At 39.2% G+C, this 18,512-nt stretch overlaps 2 protein-coding genes across 2 annotated transcripts; one reads left to right on the top strand and one right to left on the bottom strand.

The window, feature by feature from the left end:
* Positions 1-42: 42 nt before the first annotated feature.
* On the bottom strand, positions 43-7,680 carry LOC5508907 (bifunctional purine biosynthesis protein ATIC). Its single transcript, XM_001629402.3, has 17 exons — positions 7,627-7,680; positions 6,681-6,884; positions 5,037-5,103; positions 4,876-4,964; positions 4,480-4,558; positions 4,329-4,401; positions 3,867-4,088; positions 3,466-3,720; positions 3,043-3,132; positions 2,738-2,866; positions 2,268-2,360; positions 1,983-2,056; positions 1,865-1,910; positions 1,661-1,723; positions 1,227-1,286; positions 680-775; positions 43-319 (listed from the first exon to the last, which is right to left on the bottom strand). The coding sequence occupies exons 1-17, from the start codon at positions 7,652-7,654 to the stop codon at positions 200-202; spliced, it is 1,788 nt and encodes a 595-aa protein (XP_001629452.3). The 5' UTR covers positions 7,655-7,680; the 3' UTR covers positions 43-199.
* Positions 7,681-7,778: 98 nt separating this feature from the next.
* On the top strand, positions 7,779-18,512 carry LOC5508908 (centrosomal protein of 70 kDa). Its single transcript, XM_032377744.2, has 21 exons — positions 7,779-7,910; positions 8,268-8,328; positions 8,424-8,449; positions 8,549-8,654; positions 10,346-10,469; positions 10,823-10,871; positions 10,959-11,006; positions 11,173-11,346; positions 11,531-11,616; positions 12,048-12,116; positions 12,196-12,460; positions 12,866-12,954; positions 13,427-13,504; positions 13,699-13,768; positions 14,122-14,172; positions 15,297-15,395; positions 15,585-15,749; positions 16,191-16,524; positions 16,588-16,675; positions 17,246-17,325; positions 17,838-18,512. The coding sequence occupies exons 1-21, from the start codon at positions 7,902-7,904 to the stop codon at positions 17,900-17,902; spliced, it is 2,136 nt and encodes a 711-aa protein (XP_032233635.2). The 5' UTR covers positions 7,779-7,901; the 3' UTR covers positions 17,903-18,512.

Below are 18,512 nucleotides of genomic sequence, written 5' to 3'. Positions count from 1 at the left end.
AGAGAATCAAAAAGTAATGTGACAATTCCCTGTAGCAGGACATGCCTTTAGTTCATCTTTATTTTTTTTCACAACACAAGCATGTGCATCCTACACTAAATTGCAGATAAATTCATTGTGATTTTCTATTGTTTGCAGGTTTAGCAGTTAGCCGACAATATTGCTTTTTCGATTGAAGTTCTGGAGCAAATGCTGGGTTCTAGTGGTGAAAGAGGCGTATATTTGTGTGGACCATTGTGATATTGTGCTCATCTCCAGCCTCTATGCATATGGTATCTGCAGCAGAGCCAGATGGACTTGCAATGAACTCTACACCACTCTGAAAATAAAGTGCAAAAATAAGGGTAATTATTGTCTCATGGTGTTACAAATTGCATCAAAACAAAATGTTAGTCCTGTGATCCATGATCAGGCTTCAATTCTATTTGTGATTTGTATTAAAAAAATGGCCATGATTTGTGAAAAGATGTCTTTCTTTGACATCTGATTTTCATTTTTCTTACTCCATGATTCATGATTTGAGGGTTGCCTTTACAAAGCTGCAAATGTTTGAAATGTCACAGGTTGTGATGTGTGAGAGCATCTTTACATCTCTACATCTTTTTTACCAACCCATTCATTGGGAAGGCTTTCTCTGCCCTCCTGCTACTGTAGTTAACCTGTTTCACTGAATACATACCTGTACAGCACGGTCAATGTTATCTCGGAAGGGGAAGAATGCATCTGAACTGAGAGATACTCCTTTTAACTTAGCTATCCATTCCTTCCTATCATTCTGTAAGTGGAGAAAGATGATAATTGCTTAGGAAATAAATCTGTTCAATGTTGAGCCAGAGATTCAAGAAACATGAGCCTACTCTTTTACTGTTTACAAACACAATTCTGCCATCAAAAGTGCTGACCTACAAACTTTAAAAGCTCAAGCTAGACAAATAAGCATTGATCACAAACATTGATTAGTCCATTGATTCACAAAACATTTGCTTGCCGGCTAGTTCCTTGATAAGTAAGCCATCTCAAAGTAAATATTTAACTGAATGATAAATGTCTGTATTTGAAGAAGCATGGGTGTATGACATCAACACTTTTGATTGTTGGAAGAACTTTTACAGTTTGAGACCTTGTCTAGGTTGAATGCATAGCAATGTCAATGGTGGTAACGATTTGACCTCTGAGTAGCCCTAGTTGCAATGCTAGTTGGGGAAAAAGGAACTATTGTAAGTTACCTCAGTAAGGAGCTCTGGTGGACTCTCAAACATGGCCTCCCATGTAGCTTTGTCGGTGTCCTAAAATTATAGCAACAAAGCTATATAAAGAGGCACCTGGAGGATAACACCTTTTGAAATCACTGAGTGCTGGCTTACATTTTTTTTAACAAAAGGTATAAATCAACACAAGGTTGAAAAGGTATGTTAACCACTCTTTGAAACAGAGTAGTTGCAGAGACATTTCAAGCATTAGCCCTTTGTCAGAACAGACCATCTAGTTTTTCTACAGCTTGCCTGTAGTCTTTCCAGTTATATCATTTTTTGTACAAAGGCACGAGAAGACAAGATTGCAAGGATTTAAGCCAATGCTTTTTCAAATTAAATGCACTGTTTACACAGGTTGCAAAGAAATAAAGAAAAAAAGTAAGGAAAGGGGAAATAAATACGCCTACCTGTCCCACAGTTCCATTGACATACACATCAATTGCATTAGACATCTCTGCCCTTTTGACACCCTGCAGACAAAAAACAAACAAATTGAACACTTGTTTTTGCAAAAAAAATAAAAACAATTTGAAAACAAACCAAACACAGACTACTATAACTTTTATACCAAATTCATACTTTAGATGAAATCAAATGATCAAACAGGTTACCTTCCTAAAAGACATCTGTAAAACTCTGGGGTGATGACGAAGCCACCTTCATAAAAATAGAGTCATGTTTTAATTAGTCAAAAAAGTCATTAAGACAGAAGTTTTATTAGTAACTTACCAATTATTTGCCTTGTCGCCAGCCAGCCTTGTGCAGTGGATTCTAGACTGCTGTCCAGCCCCTATGCCAACCACCTGGAAAACATGAACAGATTTATTATTTTTTTAAAGAAAATGTGTCTATCAGTCTGCAGTATTTGCCTATCAAAGATCTGTCCATCCATTATTGTCAAGAATTTTGATTCTGACTAAATCCTGAAAGAACTGTCACAAAATAATTGGCACTAATAATGACAGGGTACAAGCACGATAGCACTGATAGACCAACAAGACAATCACTTTTTACCTGGCCATTTTTTGCATAGCAGACAGAGTTGGACTGAGTGTACTTCAAGGCTATACTTGCCACAGTAAGGTCTCGCACAGCTGACTCTGGTAACTGGAAAATAAAATAATATATATTAGAATATTATATATTATTAGAATATTATATATATATATATATATACTATATATATATTATTATTATTATTAGAATATTATATATTATATTATATAATATATAATATAGGTAGCTTCCTAATTGTTTTCCAATGTCATGGAATCAACTCTTGAAGCCTTGTGTAGTGCTAACAATGGGGAAGTGTGACACTCAACTCACCCTAAGCCAAAGGAAATGCTGGGGAACTACTTTTCGACCTCCTAATATGGTGTGAAAACAGCAATACTGGCTCTGCTTGCAAAGCACTTAAAGTATGCACTCATTCCACACATGCAAATAAAATGAATTAAAATATCTATATACCAAAAACTTACATCTTTTCGCTTAGTCATAACATTCTTGAACACATCAGCATCGATCTTGGCATTGTTTCGCAGCTGTTCAAGTTGCAATCCAAATATTGTTCTGCTTTCTAGTGCAGGTGGTTCGTATGATGGGTCCATCTAAATAAATACGACTGATATATCAAATGTGATAGAGAAGGGCTCCAAGAATTTGGAATTATCTGCTCCATTCAGTGGATAATGAATGACACATCATGATCACTAAGATCAAGATGTGTGGGTAATCAAAAGCTTAGGCAAAAAGCAGTGTCATGTACCATCCTCTCTTATCTTACCTGTAAGATACAGTACTTTCCACCTTTCTTTTTTTTAAGAACTTCCAGAGCTTCGTTTTGATAGCTGGGTGCGATAACTCCATCTGAAACCTGGAAAAAATTCAATTAAACAAACACTCTCAGCACAAAGCACTAGCTGGTAAACCACTTTGCTGCACTTCTTTTTTGATAATTATTTTCAATGCAAAAATGGTATTTAGTTAATTCACGAATCAATTTATTTCTTGTCCACAAACAGCTCAAATCATACTAAGGGATAGTGGAGCTTTGAAGAGGCCCTAAGGGATAGAAAATCTAAAACATCTCTACATCTACAGAGATAGGACAAGCAATCTTATGTCTGTATATGAATTCTTATGGGGGTGCATCTCCAACTGGGGATAAAGACCTAGCAGGGCGTGGTGACCCTGCTCCCTAGCTTACCTCCCTAGAGATGATCTTGGCAGTTGCTAAGTCGCATTCATCAGACAAAGCAACCCAGTCACCGAATGATGACATTCTGTCAGCACCCCTGGCGCGGGCATAAGCAGTAGCCAAAGGAGTCAGTCTATCCAGCATATCGTCTACCATGCACACCTTGGCCTCATCTGGGGTAAGAGGGGTGCCCACTGCAGCACCTGCCGGGCTCACATGTTTGAATGAGGCTGCAGCAGGTATGCCCAGAGACTGGTGCAACTCCTGGAATATACAGATGTGATATTCTCCATTAGGCTTAGTGCTTGAAATAGTATTAGGATAAAAAAAAGGATATTTTCAAAATCTTTGCTCATAAAATCCACATGTGTATGTCTATTTTTCATAAAATGATTCCATCGCCGTCTCACCCTGACGAGCTGCCAAGAGTTGAAAGCATCACACAGGTTGATGAACCCTGGAGCACCATTCAGAACTTTGACAGGAAGTTCAGGCTGCATGGTCATCAGCTGGGCAGGCTTTTGATGGGGGTTCATGCCATACCGTAACGGGATGTGTGATACATTTTCACTGTACTCTTTACGGAAGTAATCAGAGATGGCCATGTCATAGCTGGCAGTGTGACTGAAAGCCTAAACAGACAAAAACATTAATTATAGAATATCCTATCTCAATGCCTGCTTCAATGGCCACCTTCACAGTTTTAGAAAGTAAACAAATACAGATATGAAAAAGATAAAATTACCTGATTACATAAACTTCTCTAGCCAATCAGGATGGCAAAGAAATACTTCAGTATGTACAGAATATGGTAGTAATACCCATGGCATAAAATCTATTAAATTTTTTTTCTATATTAGATGTATGCTCACCTTAAGTGCAAGTGTCTTTCTGGTATCTGGCAGGGTATCACAAGTCTCATTTGCTGTCATTTCAGATAGTACTCTACAACATAAGATTTTGTTAAGTTTCATAAGACAGATAAAAGATAACCAATCAACGCATTAAACTGCATGAGCTTACTTATTATAGTCCTCTGGGTCACAAACAACAGTCACTCGCTCATGGTTCTTGGCGGCAGCTCGAAGCAAAGTCACTCCACCTGTCAAAAGAGGGCACCGTAAGAAGGTCTAACCAAGCTTTGTCGGAGTAACCTTAAGATTTTGATCTACAGTCAAAATCCAAATTTTGTTATTTTTATTAACAACTAATGGTCATAACTCTTGTATTTACTTTAAGACAATGACTAGGCAGCATATCTAGGATTTTTTTATAGATATTGTATAGAGAAACATAGCTTTCAGAATGCACAAGGGGTGCGGTGCTGCCTGTATCCTCTGCTTGATATGCACCTGGGTAATCTTAGCAAGCACACCATCAAGGAAAGTTTCCACAATGTATTTGCAAAAGGGTACTTACCAATATCAATTTGCTCAACTGCTTCTGAGACTATAACACCTTCTTTGGCCACGGTATTCACAAAGGGATAGAGGTTACAAACGACAACTCTGGAAATGAGATGTAATATGATGTATGAGCTGACATGTCTGCCTCTCTATTTACAGTTCTTGACAACTCACCTGATATACTCAAAGCCTTGCTTTGCCATGTCAGCTTTGTCACCTTCTGATACCCTGGCCAGAATGCCTGATAAGCAAAAAGTTACAGAAAGTATGTAACAAGTGAGTCACACCACAGAATACATATGTAGTATATCAGTAAGAGTATCATCATATCAATAACAAGCACTCATGGAAACATTGAATTCAGCCTCAGAAGAGAGATATTTTTCCTGTTTCCAGTATTTACAGTACTCAGGATTTTTCATGGAGGGTGGTTGGGGTGAAGGGGGTGGGGTGAAACCTGAAAGAGTGATCCGTTTTACTTGGGAAGAGGGATGTGGCTAGAAAAGTTTATTGATGTAGAGATAATTGTCCTCTATCATTAGATTCTTTACAATGGAATTTGCTGTTTTAGGAGAGATGCTGCAAAAATCATCATTAAATCATAAGCACATGTTAGGAGGGTAAGAAGGCATGACTTCAAGAAAATTTGGGTTTACTTTATCCTCCGTACTCAAACTCCTTCATTTTCCATTAACTTTATAAACGAACCGTGTTTTAGGGACATGCACTTTCTGTTCTTTCCCCTTCTTTAACTCCCCCATTTGGAATAACCATCCTACTCAATTGGAAGGTCCATGCCTGTTTCAATAGGTTTAAGGTAGAGTAAAGACGTGATAATAATCGTAGCGTGAGCTTCATTTCTTGCTTGAGTTCCAACTGAAATGCATACCTGCCAACTTTCGCTATTTGCAGGCATTTCTCGAGACCACAGGACTTCCAAAATACCGAAAAGCTTGCAGACATCAATCAAACAAGTTTGACCATTTGCGCACAAATTGTTGAGAAATTGGCTTATACTTTCAAGCCGTTTTCAGGCGAGTTTGTAAGGCGGCATTTTAAATCATGTCGGCCACAAACTTCAAGGCTCTTTAAAGAGAATTTTTAAGCGCTCTGTGATCAGGATACAATGGAATTAAAACGCTGGCCTCTCAAGAAGTAGTCCAAATTGATGTTCAGTCCAGTCAATCTAGTGTTACCAAAAAGTTATTGCAACACAAGTAATTTCGCTCATAAATAACAGAGTAGTATGTCTTTATTAACTTCCCAAAAGTTCTCCAAAGTTCTAATGGGGGAACATCTTGAAAATTGCAATAAAAGTTTTTGCCATTTTACCACAGCGTACCCATTTATCATATTTTATCAAATAGATATTAGCTGTGATAGTACAGTCATTATATCGATTGAATATATCCTGACCCCCTCCCCTCCCCCCTAAAAATATACCATTATTTTAAGTCTGGGGTTTGGCAGGTATGGAAATTTGATACTAAGTAATAAAAACTAATACTTAACTTTGGATGATTGACATATTGTAACAACTACTATAAAAGAAAACTGAGTACTACTGGAAGCCAGGACGAAATAGAATAGAGAAAATAGAGAAAAAGGTCAGCTAAATGAGTAAACAAATACATGCCCCTACAGGCCTGTGAGCTTTAGTAACCAAATAAGAAAAAAAAGTCCAAATACAATGAAAACTGAAGTTAGTTTGAGTTGTATCATTAAAGTAGAGTTATCTGAGTTTGGGTAACCAGGTTTATAATATATTGGAGTGAGTCTAATGGTAACCATGATCACTTAGAATCTTATTTTACTTACCCCCATGTACTGCTGGGTGTAATGTCTTCACACGGCCCCCAAGCATCTCAGGGGCGCCAGTAATCTCTGACACATCCCGGACTGGGATACCAGCATTGCGGATAGCATTAGCAGTCCCCCCAGAAGCCACCAGCCTAAAGCCTAAATCATGAAGTTGTTTTGCAAACTCAACCAAGCCTTTCTTGTTGGAGACACTGAGAAGTGCTGAAACACGGAAAAGAAGCCACCAAATAAGCTATTAGATTCCAAACTCAACACGTTGTAGAATACTCTCTTAATAAGTACTTATGCTTAACTTATTACTTAACTTGCTATACTTAACTTTTCTTGATACGAAAGTGTTGAAAAGTAATAAAGTAGAAGTTATGCCTAGTGCACACTAGCGACATAACGACATGGGCGCGCGCACTCTTATCTTCGACATAACGACATGGACATAACGACAAAAGAGAAAAAACATGTTTTTTCTTTTATGTCATTATGTCCATGTCGTTATGTCGGGCTAAACATAGTGCGCACGCCCATGTCGTTATGTTGGGCTAAACATAGAGCGGGCGCCCATGTCGTTATGTTGTTATGTTGCTAGTGTGCACTAGGCATTACTAACTAAAACTAAAGTAAACAATCCCAAGTAATCAACAGGAGCGACTACAGAATACAGGGCCAATGGGACTTCACACCTTGATTTCTACAGAACGACGCAATAAATACAATGGAAATTCAAATAGGTTTGGATGTGGCCCTGAATTTTTAAGTTATACTTTTGATGATCATTCCCCAAACGACAATCAGAAACAGAAATAAGTAAATGACTTTAACAGATTTCTTAAAAATAATTTGACGTCCCTAAACTTTACTTATCATTATACCTAAACTATCAAACACTTCCTGATATAGGAAAATAGTTAATAAAGAAATTAACCAAGTATTTTACATACAAACTTACCGAGCGATCCAGCACCAACCGCCGCCATCTTTTTCTTGAGCACGTGCGCCGTGTTTTTTGACACCTGCATTCTTATTGGTGCAAATATTCCCGCCAGTTTCCGTTCTAAAAATACAACATAAATTATGATAATGTATTCATCCCTTGCCATATTTGGGTACGCGATCGTTGGAACCAAGATGGCGGATTGAGTGTTAGCTTTTTAATGATTTTTATCTTGAATTGCAGTTTTTAATGTTTTAGCAAGGTGGTTTGGAACTGACCTGCCGCTCATCATGGAATCAGTAAGTTTGTGTTTAAGTGTGATGCTGTTCGGGCCATTTTCTGATAAAATTTACACTAGAGTTCGTTTGATGTTTAGGCAATTCCCTTGTTTACTTTCCTCTTGGAAAACTTCATCAAACACAAAACAAGTGCTGGAGTAACCAAGGCGCATTTTTCTAATGTTTGGGTATTTGTCTTGTGTGTCAGCAAGCAAGATGTAAGTGATTAGATTGAGCGCTAGTAACATATAGCAAGGCCGAAGTTTGTGTTTCCATTATCTGGCAGCAAGAAAAGTTCACGAAAATTGCACATAGCCTACTCAGATTCATTGAATTAACTTTTATACTTTTGGGTAATTAATATCTGTTATTTGACAGGGCGAAAACAAAAACAACAGCGAAATGCTGACTTTAAGTGGTAGCTATGGTGATGAACAAGGTATGATCTTTTTATTTCTGCTTTATTACTACTATGCTCTATGAAAACAATAATATGAAACCCAAAATTGGTTTATTTTATGCTTTCTTTGGTAGACTCATCTGGCCACTCACCAAGAACGGTAATTGATTAATAGACATTCAATGAATTGATCTACGTCTAGTCATTACAGGTTTTGTAGTTGTTGCATTTTATATGCCTCAATTGATATCTTTTTCAGAGTGGAGTAATTTCTGATTGGTCAGAAGTGAACAGGCAGCTGCGACATCATGGCTTTCACGCTGTCATGGTGTTACCAAGGCAACACATATCAGAAATTCCTGCAGGTAGGGTGACCCACTTCTGACAATATTTTATTTGAAAATTTTTGCCCACTTTGCTATGAAACACTCATCTTTCATTTGGAAACCAGGTGCATAGATAGGGGTGGGGGCAAGGGGCACAGGCGTTAACATCCCACTGTAAAAACTTTTTTCCTTGAAAAATAGCCAAATTTGACACGTTCCACATATGATAGTCTGCTTAGCAGCCGCTTTTAGTGTCTCGCACGCCTTCCCCACAAGTGGCTGCTGTAAACCAAACCACATTCCTTTACCATAATCGACCAATCAGGATTTTGTTCCAGAATCCTAAAACAGTTCACGCGCTATGCTAATTGCCTTAGTGTGAGTTAGCACAGCAGTGAGAATATCCAGAAAGTGCCGAATCTTAATTCAAGATTTCTTCTTTGGAAAATCTTCAAAAGTTGGCTATCAAAGCGTTAGCTGTAGACAAGAAATATTTTTTTGGTAATTTCCCTGCAGGCTTTGAACAATTCTTTATTTTCCCAGCTTTATTTTCGGTTGTCTTTAATTAGTTTATAAGATTGGGAGCAGTACTCAAGTTAGTGTTTGGTTTGTTCCGTTCCCTTTGGTAAGCCTCTAAGATCAGGTAAATCTTCCTGCTTCTTGCTTTGTTCAGTTTTTAGAATGATTTTCAATCCTAGTAAGACTGGGGCGTTTTGGGTTTATCAATGTAGCTATGGATAGACTGGGGCGATTTGGGTTTATCAATGTAGCTGACTGGGGCGTTTTGGGTTTATCAATGTAGGTATGGATAGACTGGGGCGTTTTGGGTTTATCAATGTAGCTATGGATAGACTGGGGTGATTTGGGTTTATCAATGTAGGTATGGATAGACTGGGGCGTTTTGGGTTTATCAATGTAGCTATGGATAGACTGGGGCGTTTTGGGTTTATCAATGTAGCTATGGATAGACTGGGGTGATTTGGGTTTATCAATGTAGGTATGGATAGACTGGGGCGTTTTGGGTTTATCAATGTAGCTATGGATAGACTGGGGCATTTTGGGTTCATCAATGTAGGTATGGATAGACTGGGGTGTTTTGGGTTTATCAATGTAGCTATGGATAGACTGGGGCGATTTGGGTTTATCAATGTAGGTATGGATAGACTGGGGCGATTTGGGTTTATCAATGTAGCTATGGATAGACTGGGGCGTTTTGGGTTTATCAATGTAGGTATGGATAGACTGGGGCGTTTTGGGTTTATCAATGTAGCTATGGATAGACTGGGGCGATTTGGGTTTATCAATGTAGGTATGGATAGACTGGGGCGTTTTGGGTTTATCAATGTAGCTATGGATAGACTGGGGCATTTTGGGTTCATCAATGTAGGTATGGATAGACTGGGGCGTTTTGGGTTTATCAATGTAGCTATGGATAGACTGGGGCGTTTTGGGTTTGTCAAAGTAGCTATGGATAGACTGGGGCGATTTGGGTTTATCAATGTAGGTATGGATAGACTGGGGCGTTTTGGGTTTATCAATGTAGCTATGGATAGACTGGGGCGTTCTGGGTTTATCAATCTAGCTATGGATAGACTGGGGCGTTTTGGGTTTACCAATGTAGCTATGGATAGACTGGGGCGTTTTGGGTTTATAAATGTAGCTATGGATAGACTGGGGCATTCTGGGTTTATAAATGAGCTAAGCAAATTTGTATTTATGCCTTAATGCAGGGGCTGTCATACTTGAGGAACACACTTCTCAACATCTGCGCCATACCCTTGAAAGTCTCATGTCTGATTGTGACAGACGACAGGCCCTTGTGCAAGAACTTATATCTGCTTCAAATAGGCTGCAGTAAGTGTAAAGTTCTTTGTACAAATTGAATAAACGAATCATACATTTTCAGAGCCAATTATTCAAACGTGGTAGAAAATCAGTATGCTTGATCCAACTGTTTAAAGAATGTCACTCAGTTACTTTGTTGTTGTCATTTTATACATTTGAAAATACAACAGTCTATTTGCAAAAGAGCTTCAAAGTAACAATGCATGATTAAAGACTAAAAACTAATTGTATTTGATGGACAGTATCTCTGTCACTCCCTTGAATTAGTTGATGGATATAGCTTTGTGTGACTGAGTTTTGTGCAGAGTTGTAAATTGGCAGCCTGATTGGCTGCTTCATTAACAATTTTTTTTCATTTTCAGAAAAGACAACAAAGAAAATGCAGAAATTATTTATAGCTATGAAACTGAGGTGAGCATTGTATTTTGACTTTCAAAAGGCTATGGATTTATACATAATTGTTCTTATTTTTACTGTACATTGCATTCTAATACTTAGATCAGAGGGCTGGAACAACAGCTGGAAACTGAAAGAATAAAAGTCCAAGTAAGAATCTCCATCTACATCATCTAAATCATATTTTTCATTCACCCACTTCAAATACTAAAATTGAATAACTGCATAATGAAGAAACATTATTTTTTTTCGTGAATTTAATGTGATGCATATTTATCAAAAGAGGAGCCCCATGGAGTTGTTAATTAATTTGCAGGAATATGAGGACCGACATATGTCAGAGCTTCATAGACACGGAGAAGAAGTTCAAGACTTGCAACTTGGGAAGGACGAGGTTGCTGTCATGTACAAGCAGATGGAGCAAAAGCTTCAGAAAAAGGATGAAGAAACCTCCAGGCTGCAGAAACGATGCCATGACCTTGTGCACAAGGTTTTTAATATACAGTTTTCTCGGCATGATAAGATACTTGAGAGTTGAGCTGGTTTTACCATGATTCAAGGAAATTTATTTTGCTAGTTAGATGAGGATAGGGTTTCATGGCCTACAAGTTGGATTAGCAGACTAACATCGCATATTCGTTTCTGTACTGACAGAGTCCATGTTGGGTCTTTAGGAAGAAGAACGGTTAGAAAGACAGAGACTCATGTTCAAGCATTTCAAAAATCGTTCACCACGCAAACAGAGTGATGTTGATCAAAGGTACAGTGTTAGTAATAATAATACGTGTATTTATGGGTAAGATGAGAGCTGTGCAAGGTTCAAGGTAATTTTGTGCGGAAATATGTTAAGTGACTTTAACCTGAAGCTGATTAATTAATGAATAATTTGCTGATTTTTGTGCTATATTATCATACTCCTCCAAAAAATAGATATGTTCTCCAAAAATGGGCCTTAAAGGTAAATTTTCTCATTTTTATTCCAGTGAGAATGGTTTATTAGGACATCTTAAAATTGTTCTTGGCCAATCAGAGTGGGTGTTTTACTGGTATGATTCAGCCAGCCATTTTAATTTACTTGCATTATTTGGGTAGTCAATGTGTTTGTTAGGTGTATTATTTAGCCGAACAGAATGTGTGTTTAAAATAGTAATAATTATTCTGTAAATTAACCTGGTTAGCATTTAATTTCAGGATCCTCGACATTGTTGACAGCTATGAAGCCCAGATAGATGAGCTAAAGGAGGAGATGGAACAAATCAAGTATGCTGGTTTTCTAGAATCCCAGTTCTGCAATACTACTCTATTTCATACGGACTTGTCTATCTTGATCTATCTGCAGAAAAGAGAATAAAGCCTTAAGTGCTTCATATATTGGAACCTATGGAGATGTGAATGACGACAATCGTGCCATGCACAAAGATGTTTCAGATGTGTCTGACCTTGCATCAGGAGAGACAAGTGAAGATGACAATGCCCGCCACAGCAGGTCACCCCTGGAGGCTGGGTCTAGGACAGGCATGGCTGGCAAGTGGAGAAGCAGCCAATCCTCAAGTCCTGCCAGTTCATCTCCGAGAAGAGTGAAAGAGCTCACAGATAAGAACTTGGTATCTTATCACAATTCACTTTGTTTCTGTGTTTTTGCTAAGCCTAAAGGCTGTGGAGATGATTTCAGGGTCAGTTTTAGGAGAGCAGCACTAACAAAATAAATTGATTTAGTCAGGCTCAATACAACTGATGTGTTGCTTTTTATTTGGGAGTGGCGATATTTGGGGGTAGTAATATTTGGAGGTGCTGCTATTTAGGGGTGCTGATATTTGTTGGTGTTTGGGTGGTGATATTTGGGGGTGGCAATGTTTAGGGGCTGTGATATTTAAGGGTGGTGATATATTTTTAAAGAGGTGATATTTGGGGGTGATAATATATGGAGGCGGTGATATTTTGGGGTGCTGATATTTCAAAGTAGTGTCTGAACAAAAAGGTATACTAATCTGGTTTTCTATTTACACCAGTTTTATGAGAGGCAGCTGAAAGATGCAAAAAAGCTTATCAGACTGCTGGAAAATGAAAACACAAATTTGAAAGTTGATCTGCAGTCTAGGTTAGTTCATGTGTGACAGGTCAAGTGAATGTGGTTACATTTCGAGTCTATATTATCTTGTGTATATAAGTCAACTTTGGTTAACATGCACAGTAAATAAAAGGGGAAATAAACAACCAATAATATTTTAAAATAATTACAATCTGGGGACTAGGAACCATATTGTCAAACACTAATTGCTTGGTTTACAGTGTTTTCCTCAATAGACAGGGAAGCAATAAATGTGTGTGGATGTGTCGTGTGTGTGTTTGTGTAGAGAATAGCTATGTGTCAGGCAAAACACTCATGAGTTGGCCCTGAATTCTGGAAACATTAACCAACCCACTTTTTAGTGTACGCAACCCCCCACTCCCCCCCACCCTATGTACACGCCTGGATGGTGCCACTGGCCAGCCTGGTCATCCTCAATAATACTCTATATCCATGAAGTCAAGTTCAATATCAATTTTCCAATGTGCATTTTTTTTAACAGGCCACGAACAGAGGAGTGGAAAAAGACACGAAAATACAACAAGAAGTTGGAGAAGCTTCTTGCTCAAAATAATCTTAGGTAGGTAGCTTCTTTCTTTTTTGAGGCTCTGGATCGTTCTTGTTTGAAGGGTCTTTTACTGCGAAAAAAAATTACCAAGTTTAACCAAATTTAACCCATTTTAATGCTGTAAAAGCCATTCTTTCTTGTTAGCTTTATTGCTCGTTTTATTGTGCTACACTTGTTTTTTAAGTTTTTGGCTTTGCCTCTTTCAGCCCTCCTCGCAAGAGACATCTTCTCACTGATCGTGATGTACCAGTTGAGACAAAGAGATGTTCTACAAATGTAAGTAAAATTTATATCAAAGCGACAGTGTCACCAGTTTACTCCCGGGCGATTAGATTACAATCTCCGAAGATTTTTCACGGAAAACATGACAAATATTTTAAAATTGTAAAAGGAAAGTGTCTGTTGGAATTTTTTGAGAGGATGTAATGTAGATGGATGTAAAAAGCATAGTATTTGAAGATGTCTTAAATTTACCCATTTTTTGGGCGCCAAGGGGGTCAGGGGGGTTGGTTGCCCACCCTGCACATTCCTCTCAGGTTTCTGTAGGTCCTCAAAAAGGGTGACAATGCGGTTTTAATTATGAGTGTGACATAATTTATACTTGACGTTTTTAACTTCACTTTTTAAAGGTTGGTGATATCGAGTTTTTACCCATCGACGTTTGTAGAGAATACATAAAGGTAAACGTTATACTTTTATTGTTAAAGAATATACTAGAGGATGTGTGTAGCCATATAACTGACTTGAAACACATGTGCAGTACTGCTCTTGAACATATGCACATGCGATCTAAGTTTTTTTTCTAAATAACCGCCTGTATTTATAACGTATATATAGTCATCAGCGCTAACTTAGCGGAGTTATCAAGTTAAGCTTGTAACGTGTTAAAAGGCCCAAAGTGAATAATAGTTTGCTCTGAATCACATGTTTCCGTTCACTGAACAGTTATTGGATTCTGTTTGCGAACAAGTGTGACTAAGGGAGCGGTCCTTAATTACTGGTTGGTGGTGGTGGTGGTGGGGGGGGGGGGGGGTAGTCGGTATTTTTGCAAAACCCTGGGCTCAAAAATCGTGACCCTCCCCTAACCTGATCCCCCACTGCACCCACCCCACCACCTACACTTTTTTATATTAGATAATTATATGTCTTTACAACCACAGAGACTTGATATACTGAGTGTAATTGAATGTAAACTTTATTGGCAATTTTGCCCTATTTAATTTAAGTTAAGTATGAATCTTCACTTTCGCTAATTTAAGAGTTGCACAGAAATAAACAACAAATTCCGGTGTTGCTAGAAAACGTCGTCGACAATTTTAACAAAGACATTTGAGTCTAGGTTTTGCAAAACTGATTGTTAAACTGATTAGAACGGGCAGCTTTGTCTATCAACCATGAGAGGGATTCTCAAAATGTATTTATATAAAGACAAGATTGGTACCTGAACAATATGGGACTAGCTATACAAATAGTAGAAACTGAATTAAATTACCATTTAAACAATGAATCTCTTGCTCAGTATTATATTAAAACCAGACTTAAATTGGGCGCCCCCCAAAAATGTGACTCCCTTTAATGACAGCCAAAAATTTGTTTACCCCCCCCCCCCCTAAATCCGCGCCCCCAAAAATGTAGCCCCCCTACACATTTGCCAGCCCCCCCTCCCCCCTCAGTAATACATGACCGCTCCCTAAGTCCGAGAGCAGCCTTCAAACAATCTATTGTAATATATTGTTATCAGAAAGTACCCAGCCGTCTAGAAGTAACTAACTTGGAACAAGCTCATTTAGTATATTATTTATAGGAGGTGTGTAGCCGTCTAGAAGTGACTGACTTGAAGCAGCTGACAGACAGACTGGATTCGATAGATGTGATGGCAGAGGCTTACCCATCGATGGAAAAGGTATATTGTCATGATAGGTCTAGTCTGTCTTGGACTTGGCTCTCCGGTCCTTGGCTCACTGGTCCAAGTGGAACTGTCCCGAACTTGAAGAAGGATGAAATTCTCTGGTGTAATGCGTAGGCAAGCGCCCAGTATTCTGAGCTTGTCCTGATGATGGCAAATAACGAACTTTTGTTTTAATCTTTTCAGCTGATTTCAGACATTCTATCGCTGACCCAGGAAAAGGGTGCCCTAGTCGTGTCTGCAGAGGACATGTCCCAGAGTGTTGACTCGCATGCCTTGTACTGTCAGCGGGCCTGGCAGAACATTCTCCCCACCCTTCGTCTATGGCATAAAGAGCTAAAGCACATGAAGGTGAAAACGTTTCTCTCTCTCAAATAGTTCCTCATTTCTCCCACGTGCTCCTCCACATGATTAGAAACTGACAGATTTATAAACTCGACTTTTGGAGGTCACTAACGTCCTTTAAAGAAAGGAAATCCGCCTAAAGAAAAAAAAAGGCGCGTACTCCCCCCTTAACCTACAAATTATACAAGACTGGAACTCGAGTGCATTATAGTAAGACATAGCTCAGATTAAAAAAAAACATCACAAAACACGAACTCCATACTGTTGTGCTTTTGTAAGGACATAATGGGGTCAGTTTCTTGTAACAAATTAAAAACAGGAAATTTTGAAGTTGCATAACAAGCAGTTTCCAGGATATAAACAAAAAACATGGATACGTGACATTAACGTGTTGTTGCCTTGGAAAAACCGAAGTGACTGTGACAATGACATGTTCTTGCCCTATAGGATCTACAGACAGCTGTCGATCACCTGGCAGTCAGCCTGATGCCGTGGAAACCTGATAACATGTTTCGTGCCGATGACCGCAAGCCTTTGCGAATGCGTGATTTGAGGGCTCGGATCGAGTCGTTGGCATATCAGGGCACGCGGGCGCTCCCCAGCGAGTTACGAGGGTCGGATAAACCCAGTGCAGAGCAGTTACAGAGCATCGTGGCACACTTCCAAAAGCTGTTTGATGTGACAAGCGTGTCAGGCGTGTTCCCACGCATGAATGAGCTATACCTGCGAGTAGGGGAAGTCTACAATGCTATGAACACCATGCGAGAGTTGCTGAACCTAGGTAGGGGATAGCGTGTGCTGGCATTGTCGTCAGTGCTGTATTCTAACGCGTTTGCCGTGACAGATCCGTGCTGTAAGGCGTCAGATGTGGTGAATGCTGTCGGAAAGTTAAGCAAGGCAAGACATCTGCTTAAAGTCGACGATCTTCCAGGGTAAGGTTTCACCGCGCTTCTTTACACAGCACCGACGCTATTTGGGAAACACCAGCGGCATTGTTGCGAACTTTATGGTTCTATTTTGCTTGCAATCCTTGATGCTGCTCGGTTTTGGAAGATGTTGGACTGCTCGCTATTGGTTTAGCATTGCTTCGTTTTCTTGGTGCTGGCGCCGGATCTAGCTTTTCGCTAAAGAGGGGGTTTGGCCCAGTGACAAAGGGGGTTACATATGGCTTTCTGGCAGCCCAAAGGGGGGGGGGGGGGAGTTAAACCCCCTAAACCCTCCCACTAGATCGGCTACTGGGCGCTGTTACTCAGATACAAGTAGTCATAAATAGCAGTATAATATTACATGGCCAGTAAAAATGTTATCACTAGACGTCATGAAAAGGATTCTGTAAGGCTTTTGGAATATGGATTAGCACACGCGAGTGACAGATATGGAGAAGAACTTTGTAGTTGTTAGATTTTCAAAGTGACTGGACTACGGTGGTAATGTTTTTATAGTATATTATTTCTTTTTCGTGAAAGAACCCCATACAACTTGGGTGTTGGTCTCTCTTTCAGCCTTATCCAGCGCTTGGAGCAGTACGATGAGTTCTTCCCTGCCTTCCAAGAAATGGTGACCGAGTTATGCCGGTTATTAAGTAAGTCTAGTTTGCAATACAAGAATGAAGCACACTGTGCTGTTACGTGCCTTGTGACGCCCAGCAAAATGGCCACTACCAAACAGAATGTACGAGTTTATTGAGGTGTTACGTGCCTTGTAACGCCCAGCAAAATGGCCACTACCAAGCAGAATGTACGAGTTTTTAAGGTGATGGCTGTACAGCTCCTAGAAAAAAAAATGTAATATGACGGATTGGTTTTGATTGGGGTCCGAGACTCTGGATTTCTGCTCGAGAGGTAACATTTTTCCAGTTCAAATTGTTGTCTACAACAAGAACATGGTATAATTAAAAATATTTCTATTGCAACAATGCATAGACATCCTTCAAAGGGAATGGCTTTGTGTGTTAACCAACTTGCACACAAACTTTAAGGGCGGTTTAGACTTCCCCTTTTCCATTTTTTCTTGGTTGCTACAGAGACTGGCTCCAACGTTTTCTTGTTACTATAAAGACGGGTACTGTTTTAATGTTCTACTTTTTCTCACTAGCTGTGGAAAAGATGGACGAGATTGTAACTGCAGTGAGAGCTCTTATCAAGTTCCCTCAGTACTAGATGCAGATGAAAATCGCTTATTAAGTTCCCTCGGTATTTGATGCAGATGGATGGCTTTTGTCAATGCTGACTTCTGTGGGTGGTCACCGAGGATGGGTGCCCTGTATGGCCCCATTACTCTCAAAAAGCAGACGGTCCTTCCATTTAGGTGAAAAAGGCTATTTATTGGCTCTTGGGCTCAGCAATTCGATCTGTTTAGACGCCGTTCTTTAAGCCAACGAGTAGCGGCTGACTCTGTAAAAAGTCCACACAACGCAGGCGATAATCATGTTCCGTGACGTTATAAAATTTTTGACAATGCTTCCCGCGCGAGACAACAACGATGCCATGCCATACAAAAAATGTTCTTGATTATCGCCTGCGTTGCGTAGACGCTACGAGAGAATATTTTTCACGACTCAGCGGCTACTGCAAAAAAACAAACAAACAAACGTCTAAACAAGACCTAATTTAACCAGAACAGCTTCTTGGCATTTTTGCCTGGGCAAAATGTGAGTTCTTGACACCAAAAGGCACGATTACGTGTGAATATTTATTTCACTCTTTTAAATAAACAAATGTACAGTATAAAGTTTCATATGGCACAAAAAAATAAAAGTGTTCAACAATA

The sequence above is a fragment of the Nematostella vectensis genome, chromosome 2, assembly GCF_932526225.1.
Source record: "Nematostella vectensis chromosome 2, jaNemVect1.1, whole genome shotgun sequence".
NCBI lineage: Eukaryota > Metazoa > Cnidaria > Anthozoa > Actiniaria > Edwardsiidae > Nematostella > Nematostella vectensis.
This window is presented reverse-complemented; position numbering and strand designations above follow the sequence as displayed.

What these genes read in the sequence shown, in the direction of transcription:
- LOC5508908 (XM_032377744.2), top strand. An exon ending in CAGAGTGATGTTGATCAAAG is followed by an intron (nt 11,617 to 12,047) that starts GTACAGTGTTAG and finishes ATTTAATTTCAG; the next exon opens with GATCCTCGACATTGTTGACA. An exon ending in AAGAGCTAAAGCACATGAAG is followed by an intron (nt 15,750 to 16,190) that starts GTGAAAACGTTT and finishes CTTGCCCTATAG; the next exon opens with GATCTACAGACAGCTGTCGA.
- LOC5508907 (XM_001629402.3), bottom strand. Translation starts at nt 7,654, where the DNA reads ATGGCGGCGGTTGGTGCTGGATCGCTCG. An exon ending in TTATGACTAAGCGAAAAGAT is followed by an intron (nt 2,361 to 2,737) that starts GTAAGTTTTTGG and finishes TTTATTTTCCAG; the next exon opens with TTACCAGAGTCAGCTGTGCG. An exon ending in TCAATGGAACTGTGGGACAG is followed by an intron (nt 1,287 to 1,660) that starts GTAGGCGTATTT and finishes CTATAATTTTAG; the next exon opens with GACACCGACAAAGCTACATG.